General features: G+C 49.4%; 5 protein-coding genes and 1 pseudogene across 6 annotated transcripts; 4 read left to right on the plus strand and 2 right to left on the minus strand.

Annotated features, from left to right (window-relative positions):
• Nucleotides 1–139: 139 nt before the first annotated feature.
• Nucleotides 140–2,909, plus strand: LOC111076349 (eukaryotic translation initiation factor 3 subunit B). Its single transcript, XM_022370096.2, has 4 exons — nucleotides 140–309; nucleotides 419–734; nucleotides 800–2,352; nucleotides 2,425–2,909. Exons 1-4 carry the CDS (start codon nucleotides 195–197, stop codon nucleotides 2,511–2,513), a joined length of 2,073 nt encoding a protein of 690 aa, XP_022225788.2. The 5' UTR covers nucleotides 140–194; the 3' UTR covers nucleotides 2,514–2,909.
• A 207-nt stretch (nucleotides 2,910–3,116) lies between these two features.
• Nucleotides 3,117–7,458, plus strand: LOC111076361 (annotated as a pseudogene).
• A 167-nt stretch (nucleotides 7,459–7,625) lies between these two features.
• Nucleotides 7,626–8,774, plus strand: LOC111076362. Its single transcript, XM_041594242.1, has 3 exons — nucleotides 7,626–7,714; nucleotides 7,779–8,615; nucleotides 8,693–8,774. The coding sequence occupies exons 1-2, from the start codon at nucleotides 7,675–7,677 to the stop codon at nucleotides 8,264–8,266; spliced, it is 528 nt and encodes a 175-aa protein (XP_041450176.1). The 5' UTR covers nucleotides 7,626–7,674; the 3' UTR covers nucleotides 8,267–8,615; nucleotides 8,693–8,774.
• A 31-nt stretch (nucleotides 8,775–8,805) lies between these two features.
• On the plus strand, nucleotides 8,806–10,966 carry LOC111076324 (transformer-2 sex-determining protein). Of its 2 annotated transcripts, XM_022370071.2 has the most exons (8): nucleotides 8,806–8,898; nucleotides 8,964–9,013; nucleotides 9,068–9,157; nucleotides 9,781–9,913; nucleotides 9,973–10,116; nucleotides 10,373–10,548; nucleotides 10,606–10,847; nucleotides 10,915–10,966. In XM_022370071.2, the coding sequence occupies exons 1-8, from the start codon at nucleotides 8,896–8,898 to the stop codon at nucleotides 10,938–10,940; spliced, it is 864 nt and encodes a 287-aa protein (XP_022225763.1). In that variant the 5' UTR covers nucleotides 8,806–8,895; the 3' UTR covers nucleotides 10,941–10,966. The 2 variants fall into 2 exon arrangements, with proteins under 2 accessions (XP_022225763.1, XP_022225764.1); XM_022370072.2 differs by lacking the exons at nucleotides 8,806–8,898; nucleotides 8,964–9,013; nucleotides 9,068–9,157 and adding an exon at nucleotides 9,271–9,372.
• A 713-nt stretch (nucleotides 10,967–11,679) lies between these two features.
• Nucleotides 11,680–12,367, minus strand: LOC111076325 (biogenesis of lysosome-related organelles complex 1 subunit 1). Its single transcript, XM_022370073.2, has 2 exons — nucleotides 12,200–12,367; nucleotides 11,680–12,143 (listed from the first exon to the last, which is right to left on the minus strand). Exons 1-2 carry the CDS (start codon nucleotides 12,258–12,260, stop codon nucleotides 11,752–11,754), a joined length of 453 nt encoding a protein of 150 aa, XP_022225765.2. The 5' UTR covers nucleotides 12,261–12,367; the 3' UTR covers nucleotides 11,680–11,751.
• A 33-nt stretch (nucleotides 12,368–12,400) lies between these two features.
• Nucleotides 12,401–18,043, minus strand: LOC111076323 (DNA-directed RNA polymerase I subunit RPA1). Its single transcript, XM_022370070.2, has 10 exons — nucleotides 17,617–18,043; nucleotides 17,197–17,560; nucleotides 15,770–17,135; nucleotides 15,224–15,717; nucleotides 14,874–15,159; nucleotides 13,886–14,813; nucleotides 13,610–13,814; nucleotides 13,422–13,548; nucleotides 13,258–13,357; nucleotides 12,401–13,187 (listed from the first exon to the last, which is right to left on the minus strand). The coding sequence occupies exons 1-10, from the start codon at nucleotides 17,957–17,959 to the stop codon at nucleotides 12,460–12,462; spliced, it is 4,941 nt and encodes a 1,646-aa protein (XP_022225762.2). The 5' UTR covers nucleotides 17,960–18,043; the 3' UTR covers nucleotides 12,401–12,459.
• Between the last annotated feature and the right edge of the window lie 1,484 nt (nucleotides 18,044–19,527).

The following is a 19,527-nucleotide window of genomic DNA, read 5'->3' on the forward strand; positions in this document are numbered from 1 at the left end:
ATATTAAAATCGAGGAATATCAATGCATCACAGCTCGTCGTGTCCGTGAGTATATTTACGGTATTTTATGAAAAAGAAAAGGTATATTTTTGCGGGTCAGACGGTGTATTTTGCTGATAATTCCGCGGTCACACTTCTTTTCACTTCGTGCGTTGTGTGTTTGATGACGGAAAATTGCGAATAGATTTTTGAATATGGCTAAAAAGAAGAGTGAGGACCATTCCGGTGGCGATGCGAACGACAGTGACTACAACGAGGAGCCCAATTTCGAAGATACGCCCAATTTTGTGGACAATATCAGCGATGAAGGTAAGTACAAGTTCCGGCTCTGGACCTGCCAGCGCAGCACACGCGGAAAACTAACCTCAATGATGCGATGAATGTGCGAAATATAAATAATTCATATAATGTATTGCAGATCTTCTGGGTGACATGCTGGCGCAGCGGCCATCCGAGGCCGACGGTGTCGAGAGCGTTGTCGTGGTGGACAATATCCCCAAGGTGGAGCCGGTGCGTCTGGAAAAACTGAAATCGGTCATCAACAAGCTCTTCTCGCACTGCGGCGATATCGTGAATGTTGTCTATCCTGTCGACGAGGAGGGCAAGACTAAGGGCTATGCGTTCATGGAGTACAAGCACGCCGGTATGGCGGAGGAGGCTGTCAAGAAGCTGAACAACCATCGCCTCGACAAGAATCATACGTTTGCTGTCAACTTGTTTACGGATTTCCAGAAGTAAGATCTGATCTCCCTCTCCCACTAGATGGTATGCAAATTAACTGGCTCTTTTACTATTCAAGGTACGAGAACATCCCGGAGAAATGGGAACCGCCCACTGTGCAGTCCTTCAAGGTGCAAAACGATCTGTACAACTTCATCAATGACCCTGATACGTATGACCAATACTGTGTGGCAGCGGAAACTTCCCAGAACTGCGTACAGGTTGGCTTCTGGCAGAATGTGCTGCCGGAGCCCAACGAGCTGGAGACGCGCGAACGGTTTACCGACACCTTTGTCAAGTGGTCGCCCCTGGGCACCTATGTGGTGACGTTCCACAAGCCTGGCGTGGCCATTTGGGGCGGCAGCAGTTTCCAGAAGATCCAGAAGTTCCCCCACACTGGCACCCAGTTCGTGGAGTTCTCGCCCTGCGAAAACTATTTGGTAACCTACGGCCCCACCCCGACCGGCCAGAAGATTATCATTTGGGACATACGCACGGGCGCTGAGAAGCGCTCGTTTGTCGCCGATGGCATGTCGGTGCTATCCATGTTCCGCTGGTCGCACGACGATAAGTATGTCGGCAGGTTGGGCGACAACTCGATCCACATCTATGAGACGCCCTCCTTCTTTCTGCTGGACCTGAAGTCCATCAGGATTCCCGGCATCCGAGGATTCTCGTGGTCGCCAACGGACAATGTGATTGCCTACTGGGTGGAGGAGCAGAATCAAATTCCTGCCCGCGTCACCTTGATGGAGATACCCAAGAAGCGGGAGACTCGAAACAAGAACCTATTCCATGTGGCCGATTGCAAGCTCCACTGGCAGAAGTCCGGTGACTATCTGTGCGTCAAAGTGGATCGCTATTCCAAGTTGAAGAAGGACAAGAAGGAGCTGGACGTCAAGTTCCTCGGTATGTTCTACAACTTTGAGATCTTCCACATGCGGGAGAAGGAGGTGCCAGTGGACTCGGTGGAGATACGGGAGCTCATCCTGGCCTTTGCCTGGGAGCCCATCGGCAACAAGTTCTCGATTATCCACGGCGAGCCCAACTCCGCCAATGTGAGCTTCTACGAGGTGAACAAAGGTGTCAAGCCCAGTCTGGTCAAGCGGCTGGAGAAGAAGTCGTGCACGCATCTGTTCTGGTCGCCGCGAGGACAGTTCTTAGTGATGGCCAATCTGACCATGGGCACCTTTGAGTTTGTGGACTCGACCAATGACTACATCATCAGTGCGTCGCCCGATCATTTCCGTGCCTCCGAGGTCGAGTGGGACCCCACTGGCCGGTATGTGGTCACTGGCGTTTCCTCGTGGAAGGTCAAGGAGGATACGGGCTTCAACATGTACACGTTCCAGGGGCGCATCATCAAGCGCACCATTCTGAAGAACTTTGTGCAGTTCCTGTGGCGGCCCAGGCCTCCGACCCTCCTAAGCGAGGACAAGCAGAAGGATATCAAGAAGAACTTGAAGAAGTACTATCCCGCCTTCGAGCAGAAGGATCGTCTGCGCCTCACCCGCGCCTCCAAGGAGCTGCTCGAGAAGCGCTCCCAGCTGCGCGAGACCTTCATGGAGTATCGCAACAAGCGCATTGGCGAATGGAAGGAACAGAAGAGTCGTCGCGTCATGCTCCGAGGACGTAAGTTTTGGATCCTAGCGCCAGTTCCGTTGATAATGGGATATTTAATGGAATATCTTTTTCTTCTTGCAGATGTGGACACGGATAACTTGGAAACCGAAGAGGTCGATGAGGAAGTTGTTGAATTTTTAGTCAAGGAAGAAATCACTCTTCTGGAGTAAACGACCCCCCCAGCAACATAACAACACTTGTCGTCGTTTGCCCCCACAATTTCGAAGTGAATCTGTCGTCTCACACTTGCGTGTCCGAGGCGCGTCTACGCCCTGGCCCATAACCCAGGGCTGCTCCTTATTATTATCTGGCCAAGTAGCGCGTCTCCTGTAATCAAACCAAGCGGAACACCTTTGCCCATACATACATTATACACTTACACGTTTATTCTAAGACCGAAAGTAACGTCCCCAAGCCAAGCAAATAAGAAAACCCGTTTGCGAACAACTTTAGACCTTATTCAAATTATTTAACTAAGCAGTTAACAAGCACAACCGTAATATGCCCATAACTAGATTTGCAATGTATTTGTATGTAAACAGCAAAAAGAAAACGAAAACAAAACATTCTTAATCGTGTATTTGTTTGAAAATTCGGATGGAAATGCATTTATAAAAAAATTAATGTATTTGGGGTGAATTATGTTTGAATTTTTAAATTCTCAATAAGCAGAGTTGCTCTTACTTTACTATCGATTAGTTGATCGATAATCAGTTGCCGTTAGCAACCAACCAACCCACCAGCAAATTGTCAAAACGAATCATTGGTTTTCTCTTAAACAGTCGCCTGCATTTAATTAATTATATACACGTCAATTATGGAGACGACTTCTCCACCAAGGCGCGGAAAAAAGAAGCGAAAAACGCACACCACACGCGCATATCGCAGATGTGAGCAGGAGGTCGAATCAATGCTGAGGGAAACCAAGTACGAAGATGGCGGCGGGCAGGAACTCGAATTGGAGGCACGAAGCCTGCAGTTCTTTCACGGTGCAGACGATGCGGCTGTCGGAGAGCGGGAGACATCCATCCAGGAAACAACACAGGATGAGGAGGAGGAGGAGGCTGAGAGTGACGGCGAGGCGGCCACAGAACGCAAAGATTCGCCGGCCCAAACATACATAGACATTGAGCTGCAGGAGCCGCCGCTGGTCTGGCCAGGGCTGCACAAGCAGGTGCACTACTATGACGACAGCTTGCTGTACAGGCCCGCCAATGCCGCGCACTTCCAACTGCATCTGAGTGACTCCAGTGCGAGGCCCGCCCAAATACGCATGCTGAACCGCTTCCAGGAGCAGGCGAAGGGCGATGCGAGCGAGCTTAACTCCGACCTAGTGTCGGACCTGTGCGATGAGAGTGTTTCCCAATTCGTGACGGACAGCCGCCTGTACCGCACTTTCAGCGACAGGGAGTTCCACGGCATTTTCCTTGCACTGGCAGCGATCGGCCAGTTCAAGGGCATACCCACGCGTCGCTGCCTCACACTGACGTTCAAGCAACTCCGCTTCAGTGCGCATCCCCTGCTGCAGACGGAGCAGCGAATGGCGCAGCAGCTGGACGATCTCTTCAATCAGTATACCGAAAATCGCAGCGGTCAGGTCTGCCAAAAGCTGAAGGAGCAGCTCGACATTGCCCGTCAGGTGGCGGCCAAGCTCCTCCTCTCCCCTCGCCCCGAGCTGACCGACGAGATTCGGCGTCAGCTGCGCCTCACACAAAATCTGCGCCAACGCTACTACGCAGAAGCCACCGCCGAGCGCAAACTCTCGCTACGCCTGCTCCGCGACTGGGCCAAACTGAAGGCGCTGCGCAGCGAGCAGAACTTCCAGTGCACCCGCTTTCAGCTGAAGCTGCACGTTGGCCATCCCCCCAACCTGGAGTCCTCCCACTCGGAATGGAAGCAGCAGTTCGAGGACGATCTTGCCGAGGTCTATCGCGAGCAGCTGGAACTCTTCTACTGCCGACGACGTCAGTGGGGCGAAGCGATGGCCGAGGGCCAATCCCCATCGAAGCCGCCACGCAAGCCGAGCTTCGAGAAGCTAATGGCCAGCCTCCAGAAGGACTACGAGCGTGCCTTCAGGCATCCCGAGGAGCCCTACGTCGACATTGTGCGCCTTTATGCGGACGAGGCGAGCAGCTGGCCAAGCGACGCAACCGCAGCTACTTCATGAGGCTCTACCTGGACGATCTGTACGTGGGCCAGACCAGGAGCTACCGCCTGGAGGAGGATCTGCATCTGTACATGAACGAGAGCATCGGAGTGCTCCTGGAGCGCACGCTGCCGCAGAATCTCAACATTTGGCTGTACGAGAAGTCCACGCTGACCCAGCAGGGTCGCCGTCTGGCCGTGTTGAGGACGAAGTTGGATCTCAGCCGCAAGGAGAAAGCGGTGCCCCTAACGCTCAGCTTCCAGGCCTTCCCATCTTCGCCCCAGATGGCCGGAGATGTCCGCTTGTACTACGACTATGCGCCCACAGAGGTGCGTCAGGGAGTCAACGATTTGGATGACATCCAACCCCTGCCCAATGAACTGCTCCGCACTCTGATCCCCCCAAGACTTCCTGCGGTAGCTGCCATCGCTGCCAACGCAGAGCCGGCCACACCCATAGGCCCATGCCACAGGCACAGGAAGAACAAGGCGCCCGCTGTGGTGTTTGCAGAGCAGCAGCTCCAGTTCTGTCCCATCAGCACGCTGCTCAGCAACAAGCGGTTCCAGCTGCTCCGCTCGCGGCACCAGCAGCGCAACCTGCACACCAAGCAGCTGCGCTTTGTGCCCGCTTTGGAGCAGGAGTTGGATGTTGGATGACGAGGGGGAGGCTCTCTCCACTACTGGCGACTCGAGTCGGCTGCTGGATCCCGGCACCTTCTGGAATCCCATCGATCTGCACAAGCATCGCGGCTACAAGTTCCTGAAGCTGCTCTACGAGGTCATCGGAAACCAGAGCGCCCGTCGTGCCAAGGCCCAGCAGTCGGCGCATCCCCTGCTGTTTCTGGCCGAGGGCTTCGATCTCTCACTGGCCACCGGATGGACCTCGCTCTGGCGTGCCTTCTGCTCGCTCTTCCAGGGACAATCGACGGCGATGATACGCGAGCCAGCTGCCTGGCAGCCGCAGGCCGACCACGATCAGTTCCAGCACTTTGTGGTGTCCCTGCATGTGGTGAGGGCCACTGGGGTCCCGGTGCGCAGCCGCCACCTCATGAACCTCGAGGAACTGCCCAACTCCGGGACAGATATGTGCAACAGTCTCTTTGTGACGCAGAGTAAGTATTGGCTAATGGATAGATAGATTCTATAGATTCGAATATTAGGTAAAGCTTCCTTTTCCCACCCTCCACCCCCCTCTCAGCTCTCATGTACTCCAATGTGCGTCCATTTGTTTCGTTGAGCTATGGGCAACGGCTGAGCCGCAGTCGCACGGCCGAGGGCAGCAATCCCACCTGGAACGAGGAGCTGCAATTGCAGCTCCACGGCTACCAAAAGGATATGCGCGAGGATCTAAAGATCAGCCTGTTCGACGAGCTAATCGAGCAGCAGGCCGGCGACGAGGCATCCGATCTGTACCAGCGCGTCCAATGCAATTGGCTGGGCGAGTACCGGGTGCCGATCAGCAGTCTCCTGGCCAGCGGCAAGGTGAGTGACAAGCGGTACCCATATCCATATTCCCATCCAAAAACTAGTCCACTTTCATCTGCAGTTTGAGGGATGCATTGAGCTGGTCGTGCCGAAGGTGCTGATCGGCTACAGGCGACCCCTGATCGACTCCGTGACGAACATGCCCGCCGATCAGTATCCCGAGTTCAAGGAGTCTGTGCATCTCTGGTTCTACCTCACCATCGAGCCGAACCGCTGTGACCTGCCGCCCCTGCCCACGAATGCGCTGGCCTGTGCCGAGACGGTGGAGCTGCAGGCGTACCTGAACGAGCGCCGCATGGAGCTGCAACAGCTGCTGCCCCAGCCGCAGCGCTTTGTGGAGCCTCTGGTCTGCACGGCCTGGCAGCGGGTGTGCGTGCGCGGTGCTGGGCGGTGCCGCTGCCGGCGGTGGCACCACGGTGTCCTGGGGTGCCTCCTTGTGGCCCGGTGCCATCTGCCAGCTACGTCCCCTGGGCTTCCGGGCGTTTGGCTGCAACCAGCGCTGCTGGACAGCACTTGGTGCTCTGTCAAGGATCAGGGCGTGCTGCTCTGAACTATATGCTGGGTGGGCCTCGTGTGGTCGTGCGGGCCAGGCCTGTCCCCATGGCGAGTGCTCCTTTGTGCTCATCGCCAGCCGGATACGGCCGAACTCCTGTTCGTGGCTCCTGCCAGCGGCAGGCACTACCAGCTGCAGGATGTCCACTGCCCGCTGAGGCGCGTCTACTGCCTCGTGGGAAATCAGAACGTAAGTCGGCGCAGCTACTCAATCACATGCCTCTAATCTACGATTGCCTTCCTGCAGATGTACTTCAACATTCAGACAGAGACGCGCGTCAGCATGTCCCACTTTAATCTGAGGATCCGCCTGCTGGTTTCCGCTCTCAACGTCGCAGTCCTCCCCAGGGTGGTGTCCAGGTGCTGGACTGCCTACAAGCGCAGCTACGAGCTGAGCCAGCTGCAGAAGAACATTGAGCGCAAGATCATGAAGAAGATCAGTGGCTGGCGCACCACACGCAAGACCAACTGGAACCAACTGGGTATAGCACTCATAGAGAGAGAGACCTCATTCAAGTGATTCTTCTTGCAGGGCTTTTCAACCGCAGCTACTGAAGATACTAGGCTACATGGAGGCCCTGGCCACCTTCTCCAGGGGCCGCTACGAAGAGATCGCCTACAGCGAGCAGCTGGAACGCGAGAATCCCAACTCCAAGGTACGCACATTGATATAAGATAGATATCATCCATGCCCCCACCGCCTATCAATCATTATCACTGATTAAATGTGATTTGTGTCCACAGCTGTACGGCTTTACCCTCAACTTTCCGTACACCAACCTGGCGGCCGTATCGGATCGCATTCGATCCACCTGCATCCACTAAAACAACAATCCGCTGGTGGAGTTCTGCGTGGCGGTGAAGCTCAAGGCGTACGCAAACGATGTGATATCTGTATGGGTGTTCGTGCTCTCCGCAGTTCCACTGGCGTGAGTCACAGGCAACAAAAATCCACATGTGGAGGCAGGTTCCCCCCGGTCCCACGATAAGCACTGACACTTTAGGCAAGCTTTCAGTTAAAGCTCTCTTGCTTCAAGCTTTCGTGGCGAAATATATTTGGCTATTTATTCATGTACGAAATCAAGCTACATATAAAGGCCGCTCAGGGGAAATACAATATTCAGAACATAATTAAAAAGAGACCTCGACATGAGCACCGCCACGGAACAAGAAATAAACACTCCCAATGGTAAGTTTCATGCTCAATATTTAATTAATTATTTCAAATGAAGACGTGATTACTTCTCTTTTAGGCTCATATCCAGAACTGGACAGGAGACTAGAGCAGTACATGCGAACCATTTTCTGGAGAAAGGATGCCCTGACTGAACATGAATGTGATCCAGCCGCAGTGGAATACTTCGGTGTAATGAGCCTTACTGATGTACGCTCTCCCCGACGCAAGATCTGGTACATGTATTACTGCACCGGCGATCGGATTGACAGCACTGTGGACCGCATCCATCGCAAATATGGCCAGAAAAATATGTACGACCTCTTCCGAAAGCCCATCTTCAGTGGCGCTGGTATGAGATCTATAGTAAAGAATCACTTTGCGGCCCTGAAGTGGTATGTCAAGGGGAATATATTGGAAGCGCCGCCAGACAACTTCTACAATGACGAGAAAGTGATAAACACTATCACAGACTTGTATTATGCCGAACGGCAAAGGTATTATGGTTTTGTAATGACGTATAATACTTCGTATAACAAATATAGCAACATAGAGCTGAGTATTTAATAAAATCATAATAAGTTTAATAAATACAAACTTTGCAGAGAGTCGGCATATGAGTTAAGAGTCAATAGAAATAAAGTTTTAAGGCAACGTACAAATTCCTCTTTTTTTGGATAAATGTAGTACATCCCCCGATTATTTGTAAGGATATTTTCACAATACATATTTACATATGCATGTTTATACATAGCTGATTTCTTCTCAATACCAAGGATTGCGTTTAGTACAGTAACCAAGCTGCAAAGCTTTCACATTGTGAAATTTAAAAATATCAACAGTCTCAGGTTGATTTAATAACTATGTAATGGTGAAAAATCAGTGGCACTCGAGGCTCAACCTTAAATAAGTAATGGTATGATTATATATTATATATAAATAAATATTATTCTAATAAATCGTCTCTTTTTTTAAATTTTACCGGCCATATAGAACGGAGAAAAAGCTGAATACAACTATTGGCAGCAGACATATTTTTCACGAATTGCCAATATCGATGTATCGATGATATACTTTACGATATTTACTATCGAAATCTGATGACCGGCGTAGGTTGGCAGCTCGGCCAAACACAAGCGTGCATCACTGTGAAATTTTTTACTTAAATAATCAGATTTGTAATAAACCGTAGAAAGATGGTGAGTTACAAGCATTGCAGACTGGATCTTTCAGAATAATGTAAAATTACACCTCGTATCTCCAGTGCTCGCGTTCTCCCAAAGATAGAAGCAATTCGCGTCGCAACTATGACAGGTAAGCAATAAAAAGGAAAAAGGTTTCCCGGAGTCTCTAACAGTGCAGTTGCAGAAACTACAAGCACAAGCGTTCCGGGTCGTCGTCATCGTCTGGCTCCGCATCGTCTGCCTCGTCCAGACACGAAAATAGCCCATCCCTCAGGTAAATATGACATATATAGATATCGAGTACACCCGGGTATCGGCATCGAGTAGGCCGTGCCGTTCCTTCCGACAGACTCCAATTCTGAATTGTCATTTTGGAATCCTTCATTTTATTTTTTCGTTTCAACGAAGTGAGAAGTGAAAAAAGTGCTTCTAGCTGCTCGAAAAAATTGTGCAAGAAAAACAAATTAAAAGAAAATAACCAAACGACATGTAAGGGAAACAGTGTGCATTAATTAAGTTTGATTTTCCAACAGCCGCATAGTTGATTTGAATTTATTGAAAAGCTAAGCAAATTTTTCTGCCGTCGAAGCAGAATTCAGAGTCACACACAACACAATTCGCAACCATTTTTCAAGTGTGCAAATCAGTTTCAATTGCAAACACACCAGAAAGAGCAGCCATTCTTGCCATCGAAACAGAATTGAGAGCTACAAAACAAAAAAAAAACAAATTTATTGAAAAACCGAGCAGAATTCAGAACTCAGAGCCACACAGCTCAATTCGCAACAATTTTTCAAGTGTCAAAATCAGTTTCAATTTCCCAACACGAAAGAAAGAAGGACACCCAGAACCAACTCAAGATTTTCTAATCGAATTCCATTCCAACACAAAATCAAGGTCTAATTTGGAATGCTATGGAAACAACCGCAGCTCGGGTTCACGTCGCCGTTCTCGTTCTCGCTCGCAGTCCCGTTCCAAATCGCCTGCAGGAGCACGCCACCACTCTAAGCGCCACTCACAGGAACGTCAGGTATTCGTAATTGATGCCTATACATTATTCTCGATCTTTTTAACGTGCCTAATTCATAGATTGAAGGAAGCTCGGAACGTACCAAGACGAACCGCTGCATTGGCGTCTTCGGCTTGAGCACCAATACTTCGCAGCAGAAGGTGCGCGAGCTTTTCAGCAAATACGGCCCCATTGAGCGCATTCAGATGATTATCGATGCCCAGGTAAGTTCGGTTCAAATTACAGAGTTGCTCCATTAGTTGCCAGACTCCACCACACATGGCAATACAGCTTCAAGTGTTTGCTGTCCTGTCCGGTTGGATGTCTGGCTATATTAAAGTAGGTAACAATTGTGAGTGCTTGCTAAAAAACATATAGCAAAACACTAAAGGCTTGTTTCCACATCTTCACACATTTCCTTACCATTTTTCCATGTTTCGCCATGCATTTTCTTAATTTTCTAATCCCTCGCTTCAACAGACCAACCGCTCGCGTGGCTTCTGCTTTATTTACTTTGAAAATGTCGCCGACGCCCGTGTGGCTAAGGATTCCTGCTGCGGCATGGAGATTGACAATCGTCGCATACGCGTTGACTTTTCAATAACCCAACGTGCCCACACTCCTACTCCTGGAGTCTACATGGGACGTTCGTCTCGGTTCGTACTATTCACACTAGTCTAGAGTATCCACATTAAACACTGCATTTCTTACAGCAACCACAATGGTCGCTCAGGTTCACCGCGTGGCTCCCGTTATCGCGACCACGGGTCTGCAGCAACCAAGGATTCCTATCGCGGTGGCGGTAACTACCGCTACGAGCGTGACTACCGCAACCAACGCGATAACCGCGACAACCGCAACGAACGTGAATACCGCAATTATCCCAAGATCTCTGGTGGCAATCGTTATGGGCGCAGTCGCAGCGTTTCCCGTTCTCGCTCGCCGGTGCGCAAGTGTAAGTGCAAAAGCAGCTCAAGGCAGTCCACATAGATGGATAAATCAACATTTTCTTTTCATTCCAGACCGCACCTTATCTCGTTATGATTAGATCCCTTACAATACACGCCAATATGCCAAAACCATGCTCGTCGTCAGGGCCCATCTGGATTGCGTTTATTTGTTGGGCCTATGCAGAAGAGACGAGCACATTTGACTGACTTTTATCAAAGCACTGGCCTGGCGAGCAACTGACAAATTTATAATTCATACATCATCAAAACTTTTAATTCGTTGACTTCGTTGTTGCTGTTGAAAAACTTAGCTTGTAAAGATCGAGAATTAACACCATTACATATAGAAATCTGCCACAAAATGCGGGCCATGCACAACCGCAGCTATAGGTGCCACACACTCAATGTGATATGATATTTTAGGCAACAGCAACAACCTGATAATAATAATAATAAAATTAACACACTAACAACCATCCATATTAGAATTAACTTTTATCGTAATCATCTCAAATGTGCAAGTACAAAATATTCGCTTATATTAAGGAATTGCCTCTTGGTGATAGGATATGATACTTTTTCTCTTAATTTTAACCATTTTATTCATTGCGTTCGTCCCTATAAGCACTCGCTGGTCGATTGTGAGGGTTTATACGATCGCATTATTGTAAATAATTATCCATTATAGAAGATCTGATGGTTGCATTAACCAACCAGTAATGTTATCCATAGCGTTCGGCCCATAAGTACTCGCTGGTCGATGCTGAGGGCACCGGATGCGCTTAACTAACTCGCTAATCTTTACCTTGTGATTGTAAATAGTCTACACAGTTCTTGAAAGTTTCCGAGTGACTGTATATTATGCAAACAAATAAATGAATAAGGATTTAAAACAAGTCTTCATGTTGCTTATGGATTAGGATTAACGGCTGCTGCGGCGGCGGCCGCTGACGTGGAGGCCTCCGACCCAACTCCGGCAGGAGCTCCTGTTGCTTGGGTTGCGCGCGAGGCCTTGTATGCCACCTCCAGAGTCTGTTGTATTACTAGCATATCACCCTCGATGCTGCGCGCCCAGTTCTCTACATCGCCCAGCTCTTTTAAGGCACCGCTGAAGTTGTCTATCAACTGCAGCCATTGATGAGTCTGCTTGGCAAAGTTTGTCGCCCCCACATGCAGCTGCTTAGCCTCAGCATCCAAGCGCTTTTGATTCAAGTATGCCTGCGCCACACCCACATTCAGATGGTCCACCAAGGACTGTGTGAGTTCGTTGGACGCTTCGATTGCCTCCTTTCTGCGCACCTCTGCGTGTAACATATTATAATCAATTATGCAGCTTGACAATAAAATGACCACAAACCTTGCTCCTGTTTTCGTTTCACCTGCTCCTTATGATGCTCTTTAACCATAGAAGTCAGCATTTTTCCGCAAGTTTCGTTAAAAACAATTTTTTGTCAACAAATGAAAACAGCTGTTTGTTAGAGATGGGCCCTCCCTTCGATTGCATTTGTGTGGGCTTCTATCGATTTTTGTTTTATCGCAAATATTTGAATTTTGTTCATTAATTTTTATTAACATGTTTATTATTTGAAAAATGTCTAATATAAAGAATAAACTATATTAACATATTCTCGTTAACAAGTCAAAGGCTCCCGTACCATTGCGCACAGGGAGACCGACCATCAAGCGACTCGATGGGGAATTGAGGTCATCCGACCTGCCGAAGCCGGCGGCGCTCTTTAAGAATTGCAAACTCGACTCGAAGGACATTTGCTGGAGAGGCGATGAGGAGTGCTCCATGCCCTTGCGCGACAGAGGTTGGAAGCTGCCATCAAAGGTCATGTAAGCAGATATCAGCGACAGATGCCGGCGATCCACTGTGATGCCGTACACCTTGAACACGTTGCTCACCTCCTTGACAATGACTTGGGACGCTGCCTCAATGCCGTAAGTGCGAGATATGGCATGAATGTCATTGGAGTACAACCGATTCAGGTCCAAGACCTTGTCGTGACTGAACATTTCACCAATATTGATGCCATCCGTCTTCAGCAGTTGCTCATCGTCGTTTCCCTTGTAGATGATGGCTCGCTTAATGTGCGACACCTGGTGGACGACACTCTTGGCTGCCAGCTCTCGTATAATAGAGGTCAGATCGGGCTTCTGGTAGCGAACACTAAGGTGCAGTTTAACCTTGCACCACAGATGATTCTCCTTGTCATATGTGTAGTCCTTTACCATTTCGTTACTAAGCAGCTTCTCCACCAACTTGTCATCCGCATCGGCGTTCTCGTTGCTTTCTCCTACGTTGCCCTCGTCATCTTGGTCCTCTTGCTCCTCGTCGTCTTCTGTTTGTGGGGGGCGAAGTGGCAGAGTAAGCAACTGAACGAGAAATATATCTGCATCTGAAATACATACCGTTAGCGTCGCGCAGCTCTTCAACATCATCTGGATCATCGTAGTCCCTGTCATCGCTTTTGCGTTGCTTCAACTTCAGTCCTGTGGTGTCGTCATCGCCCTAAAGGAGAGTATGACATTTGTAGGGCACTGAAATGGCTGATATAAAAGTTCTTTAGGCTTACGCCATCATCCGATGAATCGTCATCGTTGTCGGCAGCAGTTTTGCCTGGACCCATATAATCTGCGTTATCCAGATCGTTATCCTCGTCCTTATTGTTGTCGCCCTCCTTCTTGTCATCGATTTCGATTCTAGAAAATGAATCTCATTAAAGTCAAAGGGCTACGCTGCCACGGCTACGCTTTTACTTACATTTTTGATGTTTTTTTGGCATTGGATACCTTGAGGATGGCCCGAATAAGCTGCTTGAAGTAGGTCTGATGCATGTACTTAATAATCCGCTTTGGCCGCACACCGTAGTCCTCTTTGTAGACCTCCCTGGGCAGGAACTGGAAGCGCAGCTCATACTCGTAGGCTCGTTCCGGCTGCAAGCTCAGACTGGTGCTGATGTGGACGGCTGCATATGGGAGATTTTCAGATTAATTACATAGTTCTGCATGACACTTGACAGGTAATTCGATGTCTTACACTCCAAGATATTGGACAGAGTCACACAATTCAGGGCTATGCGCAACTTTTCGGCTTGAACTTGCTGTCCGGGCTTGATGGGTATGTCCATGGAGGGCGTCTTTATGTTCGAGGAGGCCAACATGAGAATCTCTCGCAGACGGGGAATACCCAGAGTTACGTTCATCTCACCACGACCGGCAAAATGGAAAGTGTTCAGCGTCATCTGAGTGGACGGCTCACCAATGGATTGGGCGGCAATTAGGCCCACGGGTTCTCCCGGGGCGGCCAGTGCTCTAATGCTCTTCATACGCATTATGTCGGCTATCGTCTCCTTCTGGCTTGGATGCTTGCGCGCATAGTCGTCGATCAGTTTGCGCGTCTTCTCCGACACGCTGCCGTAGTAGAGATCCTGCTTGTAGACGGCCACTGATGGGTCGGGACAGCGAGCGTACTTCTTCTGATACAAGGCCTTGTCCTCGTCATCGGCCTTCCTCCACAACTTGAGCAGACCTTCGTCCATGCGGCGTCGACCCGTTTTCCCACTGACCTCTGTGGGTCGCTTGACCTCCACCTCCTCGCGCAGGTCCGCAGAGAAATGAGTGAAGGCAGCCCGCAACTTGGCCGGTTTCTTCTTCTCCCAGCTGCGTATGTGCTTCTCATGGCGCTGCACTTTGGCCAGACCCTCCTCATCCTTCATCAACAGCAGCTGGCTGGGCCGCAAGATTGCCGAGGCATTTTGGGTGAGGAAATCCGCACAGAACTTCTCGTTGAAGAACTTTGATTTGAGAATATCCAGACCGTCCTCGCCGTAGAGGAACTGCACCACACTGTTGTCGCTGTCGCGGACAGTTAGATCGTAGTGGACGCTCAGGCCCTCCAGATGCTTGATGAGGCAGCGCTGCAGGTAACCGGAACGAGATGTTTTCACAGCAGTATCAATGAGACCCTGAAATCGGAGAGAAATTTAACAACCACAGTCTGGGGCATGGAAAGACCCAAATCTTACCTCACGACCTGCCATGCAATGGAAGAAGAAGTCCTGGGGCTGTATGCCCGTCATAAATCGCCCATCGATGAAGCCACCCGACTTGGGTGACGTCTCAAAGGAAGTGAAGCTGGGCAGGGATTTGCCCGATATCATCAACGGCGGCCTTTTGCCTTCCAGCTCAATCTGCCCGAGAAGGCAGGAGATTTGCATGGTGTTGACCATGGATCCCTTGGCACCCGACAGCACCATAAGCTGCAGATTGTTGGAGGGGAACTTCGTGATGAGACCACCAGGCAAGCAAGTTCTGCAACGACATTCAAATTATCAATGGAAGGAGCTTCCGTGGAAAAGGAATGTTTCATGCATACTTGTTGATATCATTGGTGAAGCCGTCTAGGAGCGATTTGTATTTGCGATCGAGCAGCACTCGGAATTTCGGATCCTTCACGTAGGCCTCCTCCATTTGCTCGGCCAGCTCATCGTGGGGCGGCACATCGTCCAGCTCTAGGGCTGCGGCAACGGCACTGTTACCCACATTGCGACACTCCTGTATGATCTCTCGTCTCTTTTGATCTGCCGTGCCAGTGACCAGAATGTCCTTGACACCCAGAGTGAAGCCCTCCAGTTGCAGGAAGAACGTGAAGACCTTGGTGAAGGCTGTGAGCAGGCGGGTGGACACATCGCCGCCATACAACTCGTACATGCAGTGGATGAGGCCGAAGGTGGTCGCGCCATACTGCTGCTTGTCCAGGACACCTACCAGCAACTCGCCTCTCCGTATTTGCACCTGACTCTCGCTCAGCTCATTTTCCTGTGGATTGCTTCCATGCCATGCCGGCCGTGGGCGTTCTACGTTCCAGTTCTTTGGGAGATCATTTTAGCGTTGAGCAGTGCATTCAAACTGATTCACTTACCTTGCCGCTTATCTTGGCAAACGAATCCAAATTAATCAGCTCATAGCCGTCGGGGATGAGGTTTATAATAATTGTGGACAGGACCTGCTTGCCAGACCATAGCATGGTCGGTTTTATCAGGGCCGGGGGCAGCAGCTTGACATCTCCCTTTAAGTTCGACAGCCCCTGGAAGACCAGCTGCTGGTAGTCCTCGCGGTTAAAGAATCGCCCGCGGATGGACAGCTTCACGCCCGAGATGACGTGATCCTGAATGAGGCCACCCAGAGGGGTGCCATCCTTTGGCACCAGGTAATTGCTGGCCACATTCACCAGGTTGTAGGCCTCCGCGCGGGCCACCTCGCTTTGCGGATAGTGGGCATTCATCTCGTCGCCATCGAAATCGGCGTTGTAGGCTTTGCAGTTCGAGTAGTGGAGGCGGAAGGTCTTCTCGCCGCACAAAATGCGTGCCTTGTGGGCCATGATAGAGGGCTTGTGCAGCGAAGGCTGACGATTGAGGAGCAGACAATCTCCGTTGAGCACATGACGATGGACGATCTTAACGCCATCCTTGGGATTGGACAGCAGCAACTTGGCCATGCTGGCGCGCTTGGCTGCATTGTCCGCGGGTATGTAGGTGGTGAACCCATTGCTATCCTGTATGTAGTTTGCACCGGGATGGACGTCCGGTCCGTTCATCACCATTTTGCGTAGATCGGATACATTCCACTCGGTTACGGGAATGGGATAGGAGAGCTTTCGGGCAAAGATGTCGGGTATGCCGATCTCGTCTACGTCTATATTGGGATCGGGGGTGATGACCGTGCGTGCCGCATAGTTGACTCTCTTTCCCATCATATGCTTTCTGATGAGACCTTCCTTCTTCTCCAGGACCTGCTTCAGACCCTCGGCAGACTTCACCTCCCTCGACATATTCACATCGAGCAGGACATCGACTGAAGTCTGCAGGGAGAGCCAAGCATTGTACAGCTTCTCATGGGCATTCGATCCCTTCATATCCTGGTAGGCGGCCAGCGCCTGCTCCGTGAGCTTCTCCTGCTTGCCCCTCATATACCTCAGCACCACATTCAAGACGTTGTTGTTCTCGATAATGTTGACGTAGATGTCCGTCTGGGGGTTCCCCTTTACCATGCCGTTGACCATGCTCATGGGACGTGCGCGAGGTGCCGTCACTGGTATGGTGTCCATGAAGAACATATCCACCGGGGAATAGCCGGAATTTGCTGCATCCGTGTTGCTTAAAGTCAGAACGGGCATCAAAAGCCTGAGCAGTTCCGGATAGTTGGCGTAGATCTGCCTCAGGTAGCGACGGCACTCATCTGCGAAGATGACCTTGTTTTGGCCGCTGGTATCAGCCCCATCACCGAGGCTGCGGGAAGGGAATTTGATTGATTAGCGACTTAGTAACTCTAAGATTTCTGTGCACCTACCGCTCCTTGATGTCAGCTATGGTCACGTAGAAGACCAATCGCCGATGCATGTACCGAACATAGCGCATTGACTTTTTGCAGTGTCTGCACTTCTTGCCGGGCCGCTGCAGGGCAGAATGTGTGACGGCCGTGCGCAGGGAGCAGGTGGTCTTTGTAGACTGGCCAGCGTCCTTTGGACTTTTCAACAGCAGCTCATACATGGCAGCGATGTGGGGATGTACGGCGTCGCCATTATCCAGCTTGACCAGCTCCTCGGCCTTCTGGCAGACAACCTCCGATTTGAAAATCTCCAGCTCCTGCGCCTCAATAATGTATCCGGCATCGATGAGTCGCAGTTGAAGCATAATAACCTCACATTCTTGGTCTACAACGAATACAACGGTTATGGTTACGATACTGAATCTGGATACTGTCTCTCACCTTTCATCTGCAACTTGAAACAGTGCAAACAGAATATGCAGAGCAGACGCTGAACCAACTTTATGAAGAAGGGGTTGTAGACGAGAGAGCCCAACTCTATGTGGCCCATGTGGCCGGGACAATCTTGCATCTTTAGGCACGTTCCACATGGGTCTATGCAGCGTCCATACGAACCCATGCGTATGTCATACAGACCGCCTGGCATTGGGTGTCCCAGGGCATCGAAAGCGATGCCAGTTATCACCTTTACGACGCTCAGCTTTTGTATCTCTTGGTCGGTGAAAACAGCAAACTCCAGGTCCGAGGGGAACATGTGGACGTCCAGCGGCCTTTTGGAACCCATTTTAATGGAATTTCTTGACGCTTTTTATTCAAAATTGATATAAAAAGAAATACGCGCAACAGCGCGCACGTGTATAGCGTGACCGTGACGATAACGATAAAAAATACCATCCGGACCAAAATAAATACCATTAAATACCATTTCAGTTTCGAGAAATACTATTAAAATACCATACCATAAGCCTAGTCACTAACCATACCTTACCATAACCGAAAGCGACTTTGCTTGAGATTTCAGTTTACGTAAATGTGTGTGTGCCATGTATTCTCACATACTGTGCTTGGGTGGGCTCTACAATTTTTTGCCGCTTGAACCGAAATTGGTTTTTATTCCCTTACTCAAAAAAAGTTGTCTTTGCAGATAAGGAAACGTTTCCGACCCCATAAAGTACATATATTCATGATCAGCATCAATAGCCGAGTCGATATAGCCATGTCTGTCTGTCCGTCTTGATGAGCGCCTATATCTAAGAGACTATAAAAGCTAGAGCAACCAAATTTCCCAGACTCATGGGATATCACACTGCTACAAGTGTATTTCAAAATTTCGCCCCGCCCCCTTCCGACACCACAAAGGACGAAAATCTGTGGCAGCCACAACTTTAAGGATACCAAAAAAGTAAAAAAAAAAGTATCGTAGAGAATGACCATATCTACCAGATTGCCGAATCTGAATTAGATCGGATCATAATTATTGCCAGAATGTAGAAATTAATTTTCAGTTACTTCCCCCGCCTCATTCGGCAAGAGACACGGTACTCATTCTCTTTCTCGCTCGACCACTCTGCTTCGTTATGTACGCGAGCGCCCTCTAATGGGGGCGCTCTAAAATCTAAATGGTACATGTAGAATCTATATGTTAGATGTAGAATATACATTGAAGATGTAGATAACAGATGTAGCAAAAAAATTTAATATGTACAATTTTTTATAAGAATTCTAAAATTATTAAAAATCATAAGCTCAAAAATGTATATACTGACTGAGTACGGGCATAAGTAGAGTCGCGTTCCCAGAAGCGACTCACACGTTCCTTCTCGTTTCGATCTAAATTCTCTCATTTTCTGACACAACTTTCCACCGCTCAAATGGCAGACAACCGTTAAATTCAAATCTGAGATACCAGGCGAACAGAAATCAGCAGAAGGTCGCTGGTTTTTTTAATTTCTCGTTTTTTCATGTTTCTCTTTGTAATTCGTTGCTCTCTTTTTTCGATCTAATTTCTCTCATTTTCTGCATCCACTTTCCACCGCTCAAATGGCAGAAAACCGTTAAATTCAAATCTGCGATACCAGGCGAACAGAAATCGGCAAAAGGTGGCTGGTTTTTTTAATATCTCTTTGTATTTCGTTGCTCTCTTTTTTCGATCTAATTTCTCGCATTTTCTGCCTCCACTTTCCACCGCTGAAATGGCAGAAAACCGTTAAATTCAAATCTGAGATACCAGGCGAACAGAAATCAGCAGAAGGTCGCTAGTTTTTTTAATTTCTCGTTTTTTCTTGTTTCTCTTTGTATTTCTTTGCTTTCTTTTTTCGATCTAATTTCTCTCATTTTCTGCCTCCAATTTCC

This window comes from Drosophila obscura, unplaced genomic scaffold, assembly GCF_018151105.1.
Source record: "Drosophila obscura isolate BZ-5 IFL unplaced genomic scaffold, ASM1815110v1 contig_25, whole genome shotgun sequence".
Lineage (NCBI taxonomy): Eukaryota > Metazoa > Arthropoda > Insecta > Diptera > Drosophilidae > Drosophila > Drosophila obscura.

Excerpts from the sequence above, each read along its gene's own strand:
- LOC111076349 (XM_022370096.2), top strand. The coding sequence starts at position 195 with ATGGCTAAAAAGAAGAGTGAGGACCATTCCGGTGGCGATGCGAACGAC. Across the intron at positions 310-418 it reads GGACAATATCAGCGATGAAG|ATCTTCTGGGTGACATGCTG; the intron begins GTAAGTACAAGT and ends AATGTATTGCAG. Across the intron at positions 735-799 it reads TTGTTTACGGATTTCCAGAA|GTACGAGAACATCCCGGAGA; the intron begins GTAAGATCTGAT and ends TTACTATTCAAG.
- LOC111076362 (XM_041594242.1), top strand. The coding sequence starts at position 7,675 with ATGAGCACCGCCACGGAACAAGAAATAAACACTCCCAATG. Across the intron at positions 7,715-7,778 it reads AGAAATAAACACTCCCAATG|GCTCATATCCAGAACTGGAC; the intron begins GTAAGTTTCATG and ends CTTCTCTTTTAG.
- LOC111076324 (XM_022370071.2), top strand. Across the intron at positions 9,158-9,780 it reads GAAAATAGCCCATCCCTCAG|GTCTAATTTGGAATGCTATG; the intron begins GTAAATATGACA and ends CACAAAATCAAG. Across the intron at positions 10,117-10,372 it reads AGATGATTATCGATGCCCAG|ACCAACCGCTCGCGTGGCTT; the intron begins GTAAGTTCGGTT and ends TCGCTTCAACAG.
- LOC111076325 (XM_022370073.2), bottom strand. The coding sequence starts at position 12,260 with ATGCTGACTTCTATGGTTAAAGAGCATCATAAGGAGCAGGTGAAACGA. Across the intron at positions 12,144-12,199 it reads GAAACGAAAACAGGAGCAAG|AGGTGCGCAGAAAGGAGGCA; the intron begins GTTTGTGGTCAT and ends TGTTACACGCAG.
- LOC111076323 (XM_022370070.2), bottom strand. The coding sequence starts at position 17,959 with ATGGGTTCCAAAAGGCCGCTGGACGTCCACATGTTCCCCTCGGACCTG. Across the intron at positions 17,561-17,616 it reads TTTCAAGTTGCAGATGAAAG|ACCAAGAATGTGAGGTTATT; the intron begins GTGAGAGACAGT and ends TATTCGTTGTAG. Across the intron at positions 15,160-15,223 it reads TTCACCAATGATATCAACAA|AACTTGCTTGCCTGGTGGTC; the intron begins GTATGCATGAAA and ends ATGTCGTTGCAG.